Source organism: Hydra vulgaris, chromosome 03, assembly GCF_038396675.1.
Source record: "Hydra vulgaris chromosome 03, alternate assembly HydraT2T_AEP".
Taxonomy (NCBI): Eukaryota; Metazoa; Cnidaria; class Hydrozoa; order Anthoathecata; family Hydridae; genus Hydra; species Hydra vulgaris.
Genome location: NC_088922.1, coordinates 50,806,005 through 50,822,443, shown reverse-complemented (window position 1 = coordinate 50,822,443; position 16,439 = coordinate 50,806,005). Strand labels below are relative to the sequence as shown.

General features: G+C 28.4%; 1 protein-coding gene across 2 annotated transcripts; it reads right to left on the bottom strand.

Moving 5' to 3' along the window:
* Nucleotides 1-632: 632 nt before the first annotated feature.
* LOC136078252 (uncharacterized) lies at nucleotides 633-15,884 on the bottom strand. Of its 2 annotated transcripts, XR_010637640.1 has the most exons (3): nucleotides 15,239-15,884; nucleotides 9,011-9,328; nucleotides 633-4,152 (listed from the first exon to the last, which is right to left on the bottom strand). XR_010637640.1 is itself a non-coding variant. In XM_065793567.1 (2 exons), exons 1-2 carry the CDS (start codon nucleotides 15,781-15,783, stop codon nucleotides 9,070-9,072), a joined length of 804 nt encoding a protein of 267 aa, XP_065649639.1. In that variant the 5' UTR covers nucleotides 15,784-15,884; the 3' UTR covers nucleotides 9,005-9,069. The 2 variants fall into 2 exon arrangements, 1 of the variants encoding a protein (XP_065649639.1); XM_065793567.1 differs by lacking the exon at nucleotides 633-4,152 and having other exon boundaries at nucleotides 9,005-9,328.
* Nucleotides 15,885-16,439: the final 555 nt, after the last annotated feature.

The window sequence follows — 16,439 nt, the reverse complement described above, 5'->3', positions numbered from 1 at the left end:
GAAGTAAGCTTATGGGGAAGACCAGCATGCCAACCTTAATCAAATGCTTTAGAACTGTTTAAAAATCATCAGTAGAACAAAAAGATCAAAATCCATATTGATGATCAAAAAGTAAGTTATTAGATTCAAGATGAGAGATTAAGTGTTTAGTAATTAAAGACTAAAAAACCTTGCTTTTAATGGTAAGAAGACTAATGGGACGGTAGTTAGACGAGTCAGATCGCTCTCCAGAATTTTTTAAAATATGGATAACAGATGCCGCTTTCCAGCAGTATGGAAAACAAGACTTTGATAAGCACTTATTAAATTGTTTTGAAAGTAAAGGCAATAGCTCTGGAGAACAGTTCTGCAAGACCATATTAGGTAGAACGCATCTAGTGGAATCAAGAACTGATATAGATGAGAAGTTTTTAGGAAACAGTTCAGCCTTGACTTTAGGTGAGGTTACAAAATCAAAACCATACAAGAGTGGTGAAATAACAAATTTGTCATTATAGATACTGTTAAAGATTCTCCAGAAGAGAGATTTCGTGACCTGAGAATACCGGGCTTTGGCGTCAGACAAAACCTTTTTACTATGGTTTCCAGCAATAGTAAATAGACGTATGTTTTATTATTATTATATTTATTTTGATTACTATCAGAAACAAGACATAAATTAAGTAGAGAAGGTAAATGATTCGAGTTGTCTGAAAAACGAGTTGGAAAGTTGACTATTTGTGTTAGAGATTGAGAAAGGCAAGAGTTGTGGGTCTTAATACCTGCAGAATCACTGACACTAGAGCCAAGCCATTCAGTGTGATGAGCATTAAAGTTACCGACAGCAACAATATTAGCTGATGGATAAAAAGAGAGGGCTTAGTCAATATGATTAGAAATAACACCAAAAGAGTGCAGTCTTGAGATGAAGAAGAGTGATATAAAAAAAGAGAAAGGCGATAGAGTAAAGTGGTGCTAAATGAAAGCACATGAAAGAATAGTCTGTGGATTCAATCCTAGTTTCACGACAAATGGATGAATTCTTACGAATGTAAATGCCCAGGCCAAGCATGTGACTATTGGAGTTTTTACGATTTAATGGAAGATAACCATCAACATTAAGATCGTAAGATGAGACAGCTGAACTCAAATTAGTCTCACAAAGAGCAAGTAGGTCTGGTGAACTTTGCAAGAGATAAGACTCAAAAGAAGAAAAGTTACTTCGAAGACCACAAATGTTAGTGTCTGATAGGTTTAGAGAACTTGGTGATGACGATGTTTTTTTTGTGATATGAGCAGTTTTTGGTACTTTAGTCATTTTTGAATTTTTTGAAGAACTTTACTCAAAGCACAGATAGTACTCAGTACACTTTTTATGGTCCAAGCAATTGCCTCATAACTATTAATGAAACCTAAGCCATAACAAAGGGCTCCAAATGTAGCCTTAACAATGCACACCAAAAGTATGAACAGGGACGCGCATGCGCAACATGGCAATGTTAGTACTATAATATTTTACAGCTGTTAAATGAATCAGCCTCTCTAAGAGCTACCACAGAGTTTAGGAAATTTAAATACTAGCCGTTATATTCTTCCCTGGGTTATCTAACCAATAGCAGCATAACTTGACCTGACATGAATATTCATATTTTAGAACTATTTCTTGGGTCATTTTGAAAAACCTTATTTCACAAGCAAAGAAGAATTGGTGTTATTATACACATTACAATATGAAAATCAAATTGTTCACTGAAGAAACCTTTGCAACTTTGAAACAAAACTTTTGCAACACTGGAGAAACCTTTTGCAACTTCCAATAGGTTCCTTGATATCCAAAACTTTTTTTAAAAAAATGCAAATTCAAATTGCATTAACGTGGGACGCAAATGTTATTTATTTAAAACGAAGTAGTTTTCAAACCGTTACTAGGTAACTATCAATACAAAATAATTAGTTGAAAAGGTAGTTCGAAATATCTACATTAAAATATCTTCGTAAAAATATACAAATATAGCAAGTGTATAACAATATTTCTTATCTTTATAGTGAAGCGCCGCAAAACAAAGTTTTTAAAGTGGTTGAATATTGCAAAATGTAGCAATTGTTCTCTGATTTAGTACAATACAAATAATAATTGCTTTTACAACCCTTTTGTTATAGCATGAATTACAAGGCAGTTACTTTATTAAAAAAATATTGTTTATAACAAGTTTTTGCTATAGGTATGTAAACTCTAATCTTTGTTCACTTTCCAACAAAATCCTAATTTTGACAAATCAAATTCGGCAGCATTCAATAACGCTTTTTTTTAAATTATCTACATATTTTTAAAAATGTCTCGAAATCATACTTTTATTATATTTGAATTATAGTTTTTAGGCGGGCTCAAAGCATATTTGTAGATGCTGATCAGCAATTTTTCTAAGTGGAGATAACATCTTTTAATACAAAAACAAGGTTAAAGCTATAAAAAATATCATTATTACTTGCTTGCACAATCGTGCAATTATAGAGTAATATCAAAAACTTGTAAATAAAAATGTATGAATTTTCAATCTATTCTTCTATATTAATCAATTTTTTATTAATAACAATAAAACTATGTATAAGTATGTTATACACAGTGCAACAATAAAGTCAAAACTTGTTATTAACGTCAGTAGAAAATAAGCTGTAAAAGAGGTTCAACGAATTCTATTAATATTTAACTACATTCTTTAAATATTGTTCTATTAATATTTAACTACATTCTTTAAGACAGAAAACCACAGTAATAAAAAAACTTAAGTAAAGTATCCATGCATTGATTTCACAATTCATGATGCCCTAGATTGTCCCTTTAACGCAAAATTTTAGAATTTTTACGCCAACTTTTAAATTGAGGTTTAGACTAATAAAAAAAGAATATGTATCAATTACATTGACTCCTTTGCACCGGTACTACCTTTCCACCGGTACTACCTTTCCACCGGTACTACCTTTCCACCGGTACTACCTTTCCACCGGTAGCATCCCACTATTAAAGATAGGAGAGCAAAAAATTTATTTGAATTAAATTAAGTTTGACAATGGAATGGATATAGCTATTGACCTATTAATTTTATATTATGATTGCCTTATTAATATATAACTTACAATAGCTTTTCCATTATTTCATCGATTAGATAAAAAACGATAAAAGTTTTTCAATAAAGAAACAAGTAGAGATTGCAATTTCGGAGGTCTTTTCCTATCCCGAGATTTCAGAATTGAAAGTTAAAAATCTTGGGATTTTGGGATTCTAAACAGATATCATATAACATTAAATAATATACCGGTATAATATTTAATTCGGTTTCTCGGTCATTAAAAATGAATAAGCTATTTTTAAATAGTCACTACGTGTACCAACATTCTAAAATAGTTCCTCTTCAATACTTAAAGGATTACTTACGGACTCAAGTACCATTTTAGGTTCCTTCGTTAAATCCACTGCATCAGACTCAACCGATGCTCGTATTAGAAAAGGAATGGAAGGATTGAATCTTTTGAGCAATTCAATCAAAGTCTTAGACATTTAAATAAAGAAAATACTATAATTATTTCTTCTTTAACTTGAAAGGAGCTTCAACCGTTAACCAGATATTGCAGATAACTCGTATCAATTTGGCGTTTATAAATATGAACCATTAAAGCTGTAAGAACTTTCTTGTTTGTGTTTTTTCAGATTGTTCAGAATCCGACTATGTGCTTCAATAATTGTTTTTATAGGAACTGGTGTTGGAACAATCTCTGATTAAATTTTTGCTACTTAATGTGACAGAGTAATAGAATTAACTTGCATTGCGTAATATCAATTAATGATTTTTGTATGTAAAATTGTTTAAGCAATAAAAAAAGACTGCTCTACCTTGGCTTGCAATCCAATATCAAAGACAGTTGTTTTCCAATTTGTTAATAAGCAACCAGCAATCTTCCGACTTTTATCATACCACTAGCTACGCCGGTCTTTTTGGCCACAATGTCGTTGTGTAAATCAATGATCTTTAGGTTTTTTCCCTAATTGTTTAATGCAATTTTCTGCTGGCATTGAATCTGTAATTTGCACTAAACTCCAGAATTGAGAATTTTGACCATTAATGTAATAGGTTCATTTCGGATAAAGCGAGCCATCGGATAAAGCGAGCCGGTCGCCTAAATATTGCAATTTTACAAAATCAAATTATGCTTTCGATTTATAACAATTAATTAATATTAGTTATTCATTTTAAAGTCTAATGAATATTTTAAAAACAGTTGCTAAGCAATTATTTACGCGGTGGTATAATTATAATCATTCGAGTAGTAACAAAACGTTTTTCCGCTTTAAGACCTTATATTTTGTTTAGCTTTAATTAAGAAAAGTGAGTATTTCATATTTGACACTATTTATAGTAAATATGATTGTAATATTAGTAATATGAGAAACTATTTCAAAAAATACAGTGTTGATATGTATTTGAGCGATGATAAAGTTTTTTAATCGAATTTTCAACCTGGCTCGGTTTTGCATAACTGTTAGATAAACCGAGCCAAGGGCATTCAGGTAAACCGAGCCATTGGCTCACTTTACAAATATTAGCTGATGGATAAAAAGAGAGGGCTTAGTCAATATGATTAGAAATAACACCAAAAGAGTGCAGTCTTGAGATGAAGAAGAGTGATATAAAAAAAGAGAAAGGCGATAGAGTAAAGTGGTCCAAAAATTGCAATAATAAATAAATGTAAAAAATATTATAGATTTTTTTGCTTTTTGACCCACATGAATTGTTAATTTATTGGAATTTTTTATATTTTTACAGAATGGTACGTTATCAACCGATCACGGCCCGAAGAAGCTAAAAATCTCAAGGAAAATAAAAATTGTCCGAGCAGGTACCGGCAATTCGAGGACAACATTGAAGTCCAAAAAAACTGCCGAGGCCTCAAAGTCATGCAGGCACAAAACTAAATTTATGGCAAAAAGGAAATATGGCTCAGGCTGGCTTTCGTGCTACTGTCTTGTTTCCATTTAATGCCAAAGCTATTCCTGAAGAGGCTTTTGCACCAAGCACCATTACAGAATAAAAATTAGATTCAACAGCCTCGAATTCTCAGCCCAATATGTTGTCAAATATTGAAAATTCTTGTTTGCCACTGCGATCGAGTATTGAACAGCCACCCGTACCTAATGCAGCTATGAATTTGCAGTTGATTTCTGTGACCGAATCCGTTGACATAATTAATCTGAATGAAATGCAATTGCCAGATATTTCAAATAGTTCTAGTGCTAAACTTGTTGATACAGCTAATAAAGATAATATTAATGTATCTAATTCTAATACTCGCCTAGATAAGCAGAATGAGCAACATGTCAATACTGATATTGCTGGTAGTACTTGTTTACCTACCACTGATGAAAATGCAATTGTGTCAATTGAACAAGCAGACCTCGATGTATCTTTCGAAAACTTGATGCCAGTGCCACACAGAGATCGACCACAAAGCAGTCGGCCACGTAAGAAACCACCATCTTATGAATTGACATCAGAAGAAAATGTAGCATTTATTCAAGAAAGAACCAAACCAATAACAAAAAAAGAAGCTAAAGAGAAAGAGACCAGCAAAGAAAAGAAACAGAAGAAAACTGTTAAACAGAAGGTTATAAAGAAAAAGAAAGAATCCAAAAAAGAAAAGAAACAAAAAGAAGAGGACATTTGCAAATATTGTGGGTTTGCAAATGGTGAAGCAACTGATCCTCTCATTGATGATGAATGGATTGAGTGTGACGCGTGCCGTGATTGGTTACATGAGAGCTGTATCGAAATAACCGTGCGTGGACAACTATGTGCTGATTGTGTTCAAACAACAACTAAGTAAATTAACTCTAGTTAAGACTTGATATTTTGCATTTTGTACTGCATTATTTATCTGCAGCTTTAGCAGTATTATTTTTATTAGACTAGTCGCAGACATTTTTATATTGCTTTTGTTCTTTAAATTTTTTGCATTGTATGCATTTGAGGTTAATGTTTGCAAACTTTTAATACCAGTTTACTATATCGTAGGTAATAAAGTTAATATTAATATAGCAAATATTATTTGTAATAATACTTCCAATTTTGTAAATTTTTGTCTGAAATAAAAGCTAAATGGCTCACTTTAGAATAATCATATAAGCTATTTGCTCGCTTTACCAATAATGGTGGCTCACTTTATAAATTTGTTAATATAAAGCGAGCCTTTCCTATGTATCATATATACAGCGGAGAAAATAGAATTAGCCTCACCATGTGCTGATCCAATATTTTGTAAATCTGTAAACAAGTTTGTGCGGTACAACTTTTGTATCCACACACATATAATTACTGTTACAAACAACAACTTTTTAGATTATAATATAGCATAATTAAATTGCGGAACATTTGATAAAACCATAAAATGTATAATACTTGATATTTGCGGTAACAAATAGAATTAGCCTCATCAATAATTATTTTCAGTTTACTTGTATATTTTGATCTGGTGATACGCATTTGTGAGTTAGTTTTTTATTATTATTTGTAAGTTAAGCAAAGACTGTGAAATCAGTGCTCATAAAGTTTTTAACATTTGGTTTTTGATACCTTTATTTGAAATGGGACGTGGTAAGCGTTTAACGAATGAAGAATTAGCAGTAATCAAAGCATACAAAGATACAGGCTTATCTAATCGGGAAATTGCAAAGAAAATTAAAAGATCTCCAAAAGTGGTTAACAATTACTTCAAGATTGGCGTTAATTATGGAGCCTATAAGAGAAGTGGTGGCAAACGTAAAATTGATAATCGTACTAAACGAGTTATTGTACGTCGTGCTGCTGCTCAGCACATGACTGCATCTCAAATTCGTGCTGATTTACAATTACCTGTATATGTTCAACGTGTGAGACAAATCTTACATGAAGATCCAAACACAGTTTGGAAAAAGCGTTAACCAAAACCAAAACTTACTGCTCGTCATAAAAAAGTTAGATTACAATTTGCGAAAGAACACATGTCTTGGCAAGAAGAGTGGCATCAAGTTCTCTTCAGTGATGAAAAAAAGTTCAATCTAGATGGTCCTGATGGCTATCAATATTACTGGCACGATCTTCGAAAAGAGAAAGAAACTCGGATGAGTCGTAACTTTGGGGGTGGAAATGTTATGGTTTGGGGGGCTTTTTCCTTTGCTGGAAAACTTCCACTGGCATGGATTTCAACAAAAATGAATTCACAGGACTACATTGACTTATTAGAAATAAGTTTACTTGAACATGGTGAGGAATTGATGGGTGAAACTTTCACTTTCCAACAAGATAATGCTACTATCCATAATTCAAAGCTTACAAAAGCTTGGTTTAGAGAAAAAAATATTCACGTAATGGAATGGCCCGCACGTAGTCCAGACCTTAACCCAATTGAAAATCTATGGGGAATACTTTCTAGAAAGGTTTATGAAAATGGTAAGCAATTTGAATGCACTTTGGAGCTAAAAACTCGTATCAGAGAAGCTTGGAATGAAATATCTATAGAAACTATCCAAAATCTTGTGACTAGTATGTCAAACCGCATATTTGAAGTCATTAAAAATTCAGGAAGCTATACTAAATACTAAATGAGCGAAAAAACAAAATATTTTCTTTATTTTTTGTATATAACGCTAATGAGGCTAATTCTATTTTCTCCACAAATTGAATATTTTTAATTTTTTTTTCCATTTGGAATTAATTAAGCATACCAATTTATAAACTTTTTAGTTGTAGTAGAAGTAACAAGAAATAAAGTAGATTTCATAATTGTTTACCTGCAATTTTTGTTAAATTAGAACAAAAAATAAAGGTGAGGCTAATTCTATTTTCTCCGCTGTAGTTTACTTGGCTCACTTTATATTAGTGTGGCTCACTTTACATTATATCATAGTTTAGGTATCTGTTATAGAGCTTTCTAGTACAAGAAGTATTAAGATATCTCACATAGTTATTAATACACACTGGTTTTAGTTTTATTGGCTCGCTTTATCCGAAATGACCCTATCCAGTAACAGGTATCCAGTATCCAGTGGTTGTTGTTAGCGTAGAGTAAAAATAGAATTTTCAAGTACTTGCATAAATATATGTATATATATATATATATATATATATACATATATATTTATATAGATACATATATATATATATATATATATATATATACATATATATATATATATATATATATATATATATATATATATATATATATATATATATATATATATATATATATACATATATATTTATAAAGATACATATATATATATACATATACATATATATATATATATATATATATATATATATATATATATATATATATATATATATATATATATATATATGTATATATATATATATGTATATATATATATATATATATATATATATATATATATATATATATATATATATATATATATATATACATATATATATATGTATATATATATAAATTTATCTATATAAATATAAAGTATGTAAATATACTACGAAATGCGCGAGAAAAACTTCAAATATTTTTTTTACAATTCAGAAGGTTATTTTTGGAGCAAGGTCAGTTAATATCATTGAACTATTATAAAAAGTATTGAATATTAATTTAGTGCAAAGTGTTAAAAATATTAGTTTAGTGCAGGTTGTTTAAAATGAAAATTTTATTGTTGTTATATTTAGGGTTAATGCAAAGATATATTTTGGGTTATTAATTACAAAGTTTAAGGTTAGTGAAAGTGCAAAGATTTAGAAGGTTTTCGTGTTCAGTTTCTTAGTTACCGCATTTTCCAACCAAGCACAGATCAACTTTCTTTTTTTTTTTTTTTTTCTTCATAATTCACCATCCCAAGGCCTAGAAGGCCACTACAGATGAAGAGGCTACATGTGGTTATAACTCTCTTTTTGTTTTTTAACTTTTGTTAACTAAAATTGTGATATTTTTTATTTAACACTAATAATAAAAAAAAATAGATCCAAAACGATTTTACCTTTTTTTTTCTTTTTTTTATTTGATTAAATATTGTACAGATTTTAAGCTTTTCTTTTACTACAACAATTTTCTATAACCAGAATTACTTTTTAGTAGACATTCACAAGATGTTCTAACTAGTTGCCTTTTTTTTCTCCATTTTTGAACATAAACCGTATTTCCTTTTTCAGTTAGAGGCTCACAGTCGTTTGTCTTTACTAAAAATTGCATCATTACAGTATTTTGCTGGCAAACGCCTTCATTTTGAAAGCACGAATTTCCATTATTGTTTCCATTGCCTCCACCACAAATAACTTCATTAACGTACTGAGGAAACCTAAAAGTAAGCCCAATTTATTAAGATAAAACAGTTTCATGGTATGTTTTGGTTGATTGTTTGATAAAGAAATTTTTAAATTTCAAAATTAAATTTATATAAGTAAAGTATAAATTTACTTTCCAACATGAATACATATTTACAGGGATGGCGCGTGGTTATATAGCACAAAAGATAATTACGCAACGCTTAACTTAGCTATTAAATAAAACAGAAAAGATCACAAGTTTTTTCCTGCAGAATCTTTATTTAACAAAAAATTAAATTAGGTTTTTATGTTTAATGAAAGACGCCGCTCAAACGAGCAAATTCTTTTTTTTTTAATAAGTTTTGCATAGCGTAATTTACGTACGTTCCCAAGGCAAACTTATTAAGTTTGACACAATAAATTTAAAGTGACATATTAATTTATTAATCAGGCTAACGAAGCTTTTACTTTTTTTGCATACAATATGATTTTTATATAGTATTCCTCATTCCGATTTTAAATATGCGATCCTTTATCACGTCTAGTTTTAAAGTTATTAGGGCTTAAATCCTAGTATTTGAGAAAAAATTCCTAATACTCTCTGAAAAAATTTTTTTTTAAGTATGTCAATCTGGGTTTCAAAACAAGCGTTTTTTACAGAGGTTTTGAAAAACATAAACATTTTTATCTAAAACTTATGAGCAAAAAATATTAAATAGTGAAAACACGCTAAAGAGTATCAAATATTAATTTATTATATAAATATAATATAATGAAAAAACGCTAAATAGTATCAAAACAATTAAAACAAAATTTTTTCATCATGAAAATAAAAATTTTTTATTTTTATTACAGACGATTATTTTTTTTTAAACTATTTTGAAATTGAAAAAATGTAAAAAAAAAAATGCTGCTTTTGAGACCCAGGGTGACATACTTTAGAAAAAGTTTTTTTTTGGTGATGTTAGGGATTCCACCCCAAATATTTGGGACTTGAACCCTAATATCTTTAAAACTTGACGTGATATAAAAAAAGAATTGCATATTTAAAATCAGAATGAGAAATACTACAAGAAAAGCATATTGTATGTAAAAAAGTAAAATTTCGTTGGCCTGTGTTATCAATTGCATAAACGTTACAAGTAGACTACAAAACCAAGTTTGTGGCTTTTTCCTCGCACAAGTTTTTACTAACATCTTTAATTCGTCAAAGCGTTTTCGCTTTCTATTTATGTTGTTGCCATTTACATATTTGAACAAGTTTTAATAAGTTTTACTTTTGAAAAACTTTAAACCGTTAATCGAAGACACTGGAAAATATTTATAGTGTTCTCAAGGAAACAACAACATTTGGTGCACAATCTTCCAATTTTTGTTATATTATCTGAATGACACAACAAACAAAAGTAAGATTGTGTAAAGAAGCACATCTGATGGGGACAAAAGATTTAGAAGCCTTTAAGCTACTACTTGAGGCTCATTGTAAAGATCAAAAGCATTAATAAATTTTTTTAGCGTTATGCGTCAAAAACGTTTCTAAATGTTTGCAGTCAGTAATTACCCAGAATCACTTTATTCTCATATTTTACTTGTAATATTCATTCTATTAAGAATATTGTACTTTATGGCAAGGGTTACCATGAACTTGAATTCACAAATTGTATCAGCAAGAGCTTTTGAATCCGTTTGGGAAGCATTCCTAGATCAATTATTAACTCTAGAGTCATCAAAAATTCTCCATTTAAGCAACACGTATTGCACAAAGCTGATACCTTATTAGCTTCAAAGCATATTAGCTTTTCATTTTGTTTCACTCTTGTGACAGTCCAGTAAACAATAAAAAATTTTCAAAACAAGTTTATTAGTTTAAAAAACTTTTTTTATGATTACATATTTAAATCTACATATTTATTCAAAAAAAAAGTATGATGCGAGTAATAAAATAACGAAAAAAATAAATGTACCTTAATTTAAGTCTGAGGAAGAAAAAAATTAAAAATCAAAATTGCACGTGTTTTATGACGCGCATCGATGCGCTAGAGCAATCTCTAAATCAGCATTAAAATTAGATAACCATGTAAAACGTTTGAAACAAAAGGTTTATGTTAAATACAATAAGAATCTTATTATACTATCCTGTCTAAAGTTTATATAATATAGTAAATTAATAAGATATCAATTATTAATTATTTTTACGAACCTCTTGGGATATTTCGTTTTAATGGTAGCGCCGGCTCTGCATACATGCATACATACATTTAATCATACATACTCTAAAAGGTTCTAGAAAAAAATTCCCCTGGAAAGTATCTCCCCGAAAAAAATAAAACTTTAAAAAAAATAATGCTTTGAAATTGATAGATTGCCTGCCCAAACCAAAGCTCTCAGACAATGAAACGGAACTCCTCGCATGTTCTACCTATTTGTCAGTTAATTCATGAAAATAAGGTTATTAAGGTTCTATTTGTATTACAATATGTTATACAAAGTATTTATTATAATATATATATATATATATATATATATATATATATATATATATATATATATATATATATATATATATATATAAAATAAACGGAGGGTGGGGTGAGGGTGTTTTATAAAAGGTGGGGGGGGGGGGGGAAAGGAATTTTAATAAGTTACAATGTAAGTATTTTTTATAAAAAATTTGAGTTTATAAATCCAAACTAATATTTTTTACAAAACACGCATAAAACTATTAAGTTCTAGCGTAGCTTGCGGTCAAATGCGCATTTTCTAACGGCTATTTTATCATAATTTCAATTTAATATGCTAATAGTTTTTGTTTACACTGAAAGTTTTTGTTTTTATCAGTGACTGAAAGAAATATTTTCTAATTTTTAAAACCGATTTTCACTGATTTTTTTTTCAGTTTTGAGAATGTTTTTGCTGATAGCAAGTAAAAATTATTGAACGGAAGAAGGGGGGGGGGGGATCGTAATAAGCTTGGGGTGGTAATAAACTTTTCCAAAAATATTGATTACACAGGCTAACAAAAAAAAATTTTTTTTTTCCTCTTTCTTAGCCAACAAAACGTTTTTTTTATGCCTGTTAGATGCCAAGCCTACTTTTTATAATTTTGTAAAAAACTACAAAATGCTAATAAGATTTTGCTTTTCTATGAATTTTTGATCAAACACGGCGTTAATTTTTGTCCAATAATAAAAATAATAATAATAATAACAAGAATATATATATTAATATAAATAATAAAATCAAAATATGATTATTAAGGATAAACCTAAACAATTGACTGATAAGGAAGGAGCCACTTATGCAAAAACCTGATCAAAGGAGTGATACCAAATAGTTATATTAATAATATTAATTTAAAAAAATAATAATAATAACTTTATTCATTAATAGAGAAAATGTAGCAGCAAAAATAATAGTATTTATAATAGTTATAATAATAATAGTAATAATAAAAATAGCAGTAATAAAAATAATAAATAATAATGACAAAAACAATAAAGTTTCTATAAAACTATTAAGAAGAAAAAGAAAAATAAGAAAACTAAAACAGTTAACAATGATAAAAAATTAAAATAAAATTTTTAGAACTCGTTTACTTTTATTTTGTTTTAAATAAAGAGATAAAGATAAATTATTTTAAAGTTTAATTTTTCAAACTAATACAAATACCTAAAAAACAAAAATAAAAAATTACTATTGTCCTATCAATTTATCTATTTATCAACATATATCAACATATTCTATTTTTATTCAATTTGTAAATTCTAGTTCATAAATCTACACACACTGTAATTTGCATAGCTTTAGATATTTTCTTTTGGATTAAATAGCAAACCTTAAATTTAACATATAGTTATCTTATAAAATAACTTCAACTCAAACCAATATAATAGCTTAACCTCAAACCAATATAATAGCTTAACCTCAAACCAATATAATAGCTTAACCTCAAACCAATAGAAAAACTATATACATCGGTACCTTAATTTATTCAAAGTAAATAAAAAGCATTACATTACGAAAGGTGTCATCTTATTGATATTTTTATAACAGGTAGTATTTATCAAAACTGATAAAAATTATTTTTATATTTTGAATATGGTATCTATTGTATGAAGTTTATATGAAAATATCTCGAAAAGATATTAATAAAATCCAAGTCTAAAAAAAATATGTTAATGTTTATAAATAAAAATAATTTCTGAAATCGAGATAATTAAAATGCAAAAGGGCTTTCAGAAATGAAATGAAACTATAATCATCATCAGCAAAGGATTTGCTGCTTTTCCTTTTTCTGTGCATTTTTTTTTATATTTGTCAGCACAATTTTTTTTTTTTTTAAAAACCATGCAACTGAGCAGCTTTGCAACCCACAATCTTTGCAGTACCTCTTTTGCAAGATGTTACAGTCATTGCAGCACTTTGGATCTGTGGTACCTACTTTGAAATTCAAAATTGGATCATGGATTTACATAGATCAAAAACAAGAAAAATCAAGGTTTTGATACCTTGCATCATGTTATTATAACCTGATACAAGATATATCTGATACCTTGTACCAGATGTTTATCAAATTAAAAAAAACAAACTACAAAATGCTTTTGTTTTTGAACATGTAACATATAAATGGATATTAATGAATATAAATGAGAGAAACACAGTATTTTAAGATATACATCAACATATGTATGAAAAATTATTAACAGAAAACATTAAAATCTGTAAAAATAGAAAGTTCTGTAAACACTTCAGTTCATAACTATTATAATGTAACAGTATATGCAAACAGTCTGTTGGAATATACTAATTGTAATTCCTAAAACACTTTTTTGTAGCTGTTTATACTTTTTATTCACACTAGTACCAATCTTTACATTCCTGGAAGACTTTCAATAATAAAAATGTTGTAATCAGTAATAAAAATGCTTAATAATAACTTTATAATAAGTTAATAATATGTAACTAAGTAAAAAAGTTATACTTCATAAAAATAATTAATGAAGTTACAATGCAAGTATACAAAAAAAGAAAAAAATACGCAGAATAACATCCAGACTTTTTGACAATCTTAAAATTTAATGAAAGTATAACTTTGAAATGAGTGAATACAAAATAAAATATAAAAAACAAAAGTATAAAAGTAAAAATATTAATTAATAGAAAAAAAATATGAAGATCTAAAAATAAAAAAAATAAAACTTTGAACTTCAAAAAATATCAAAAAATATAACTTATACTTTAGCATATTAACACATTAAAACATTCAATTTTTGATCAAATAAGTCTTGGTTACGTAACTGCATATTTTAATGCAGGCTGAAACAAACGTAAAAATATTCCAGTCTACACGACACTTAATTTTAACTGACGCGCGAACAATTCGCGTTGGAAGATTTTTGGTCATAAATTAACGCCGTGAAATACCGTTGAAAAATTCGTACTTTTTAAAATAATTGCTTTGCCTGCAAAACTTTGAACTTATCAAAAATTGTTATTTTTTATTATTCCCAGTAGCTTACTGCCTTCACATATGGGGATGAAGGGCATAATTTTTTTTTTCACAGGATCCAACCACAGCTTTTTTTACAGATCATTCTTAATTATTAAAATTGAGAATGATGAATTGAGCATAAACATACCAAGCTTAAAGTTTTCTCCATGTCTAAAAGTTTTCCTTATCAAATATAAAAAATATCTCTGAGTAAGTATATATGACCAGGACATTTTTGAAAAAAATCTATTCTTTAAAAGTTTTTATTAAAGTTGTTCAAGTTTATAATTTCATAACAAACTAAAACATTATTCGAATGAAACATTTAAAAATTCAATGACATAACCACAATACCCCATAGAATGCATGAATAAGTTTAAAGTTTAAAGATGTTTTAAGGTGGGTTAGCGTTTTTGCTGTTTTTTTTGTTTTGTTTAAAAAAAATAATTACCATTCATCCGATTGTGTTGTTGTTGCAGAACATTGCTGACACAAATTGACTAGGTTAGTTGTCGGATTTTCATAATTCACTTCAGTACAAAACCTATTTACTACTGTTCGCCCGTTAGTTCTTCTAAAGTTACCTGTGGTCACACCTGTACTCGTGCTAATACTTAGATTTAAGCTCATTTCTACAAGATTTTTAAACTTTAAAACAGAATGGGGATCGTTATGGTTGGGCAGAATTTTATACTTTTCACTAACATTATTTATTATAAACGTATATTTTTCTTTATCTTTATTATTCCATAACAAATTTGGAAAAAGAACTGCCTCTTCAACTGTTGCAGCTAAATATTCAGAGTTATAACCTGACCAGGATTTGTACTGTGACATCAATTTATCAAATGGTAATGGGACACAATTTGTTCTTTTGTTGTTTACAGATGTCAAATGAAAATCTGCTAAGCTCTTTTTAATGTATTTTTTCTCTGCCCTACATATTATGAAAACTAATAACACCAAAAGCAAGTCAACTGTTATTCGGTTTTTCATGTTAACGTTTTGTTAATTAAAAAAATACAATTTGACTTATTGTTGAAAAATGTTGTTTAAAAAACGAATTATTTGGTCGAATGCTGATTGTCAACGTAGAGTTAAACATTTTAAAGCAAATAAGAAACAGCGAGTTTCTAAAACAAATGTATTAAAAGACCCATTCATTTAATTTAACGATTGATTTTTTACACGCTGTGTGTAATGTCCAAAATATGTGAAATGAAATTGAAATAAAATTTATTAAATGATTAAATAAGATAAAAATATTTCAAATAATTTTATTCATTTTTATCTTTATCTGTATAAATTTGCAATTTTAATGGCCTTGAAACTTTTATAAGAACTTTATATTATAATTAAATAAAAAAGTTGCCATTGCTTTGTCTTGATTACTTAGAGGTGTTCTGAATATGACATTTTTTGTAAATAATATGTTTGTAATAATTTTTTTCGATGGATGTTTGGAATTGTCACTAAATCATTTTATATGAGTAAACACTGTGTTTGACACGATTTCTATATTGACATTAAAGATTATTAAACTAAATACATTCCAGCATTGCATTTTTAGAAATATTCAGTGCCAACGATAAAAGTAAATATAAAGATATATATTAACCAAGTCAATTAGTAATGCTCGACTAAGACTTTTT

Bases quoted from the DNA above. Each gene is read 5' to 3' on its own strand.
- LOC136078252 (XM_065793567.1), bottom strand. From the start codon at position 15,783: ATGAAAAACCGAATAACAGTTGACTTGCTTTTGGTGTTATTAGTTTTC. The intron at 9,329-15,238 runs GTAATTATTTTT...GCTTACTTTTAG, and splicing joins ACAACACAATCGGATGAATG to GTTTCCTCAGTACGTTAATG.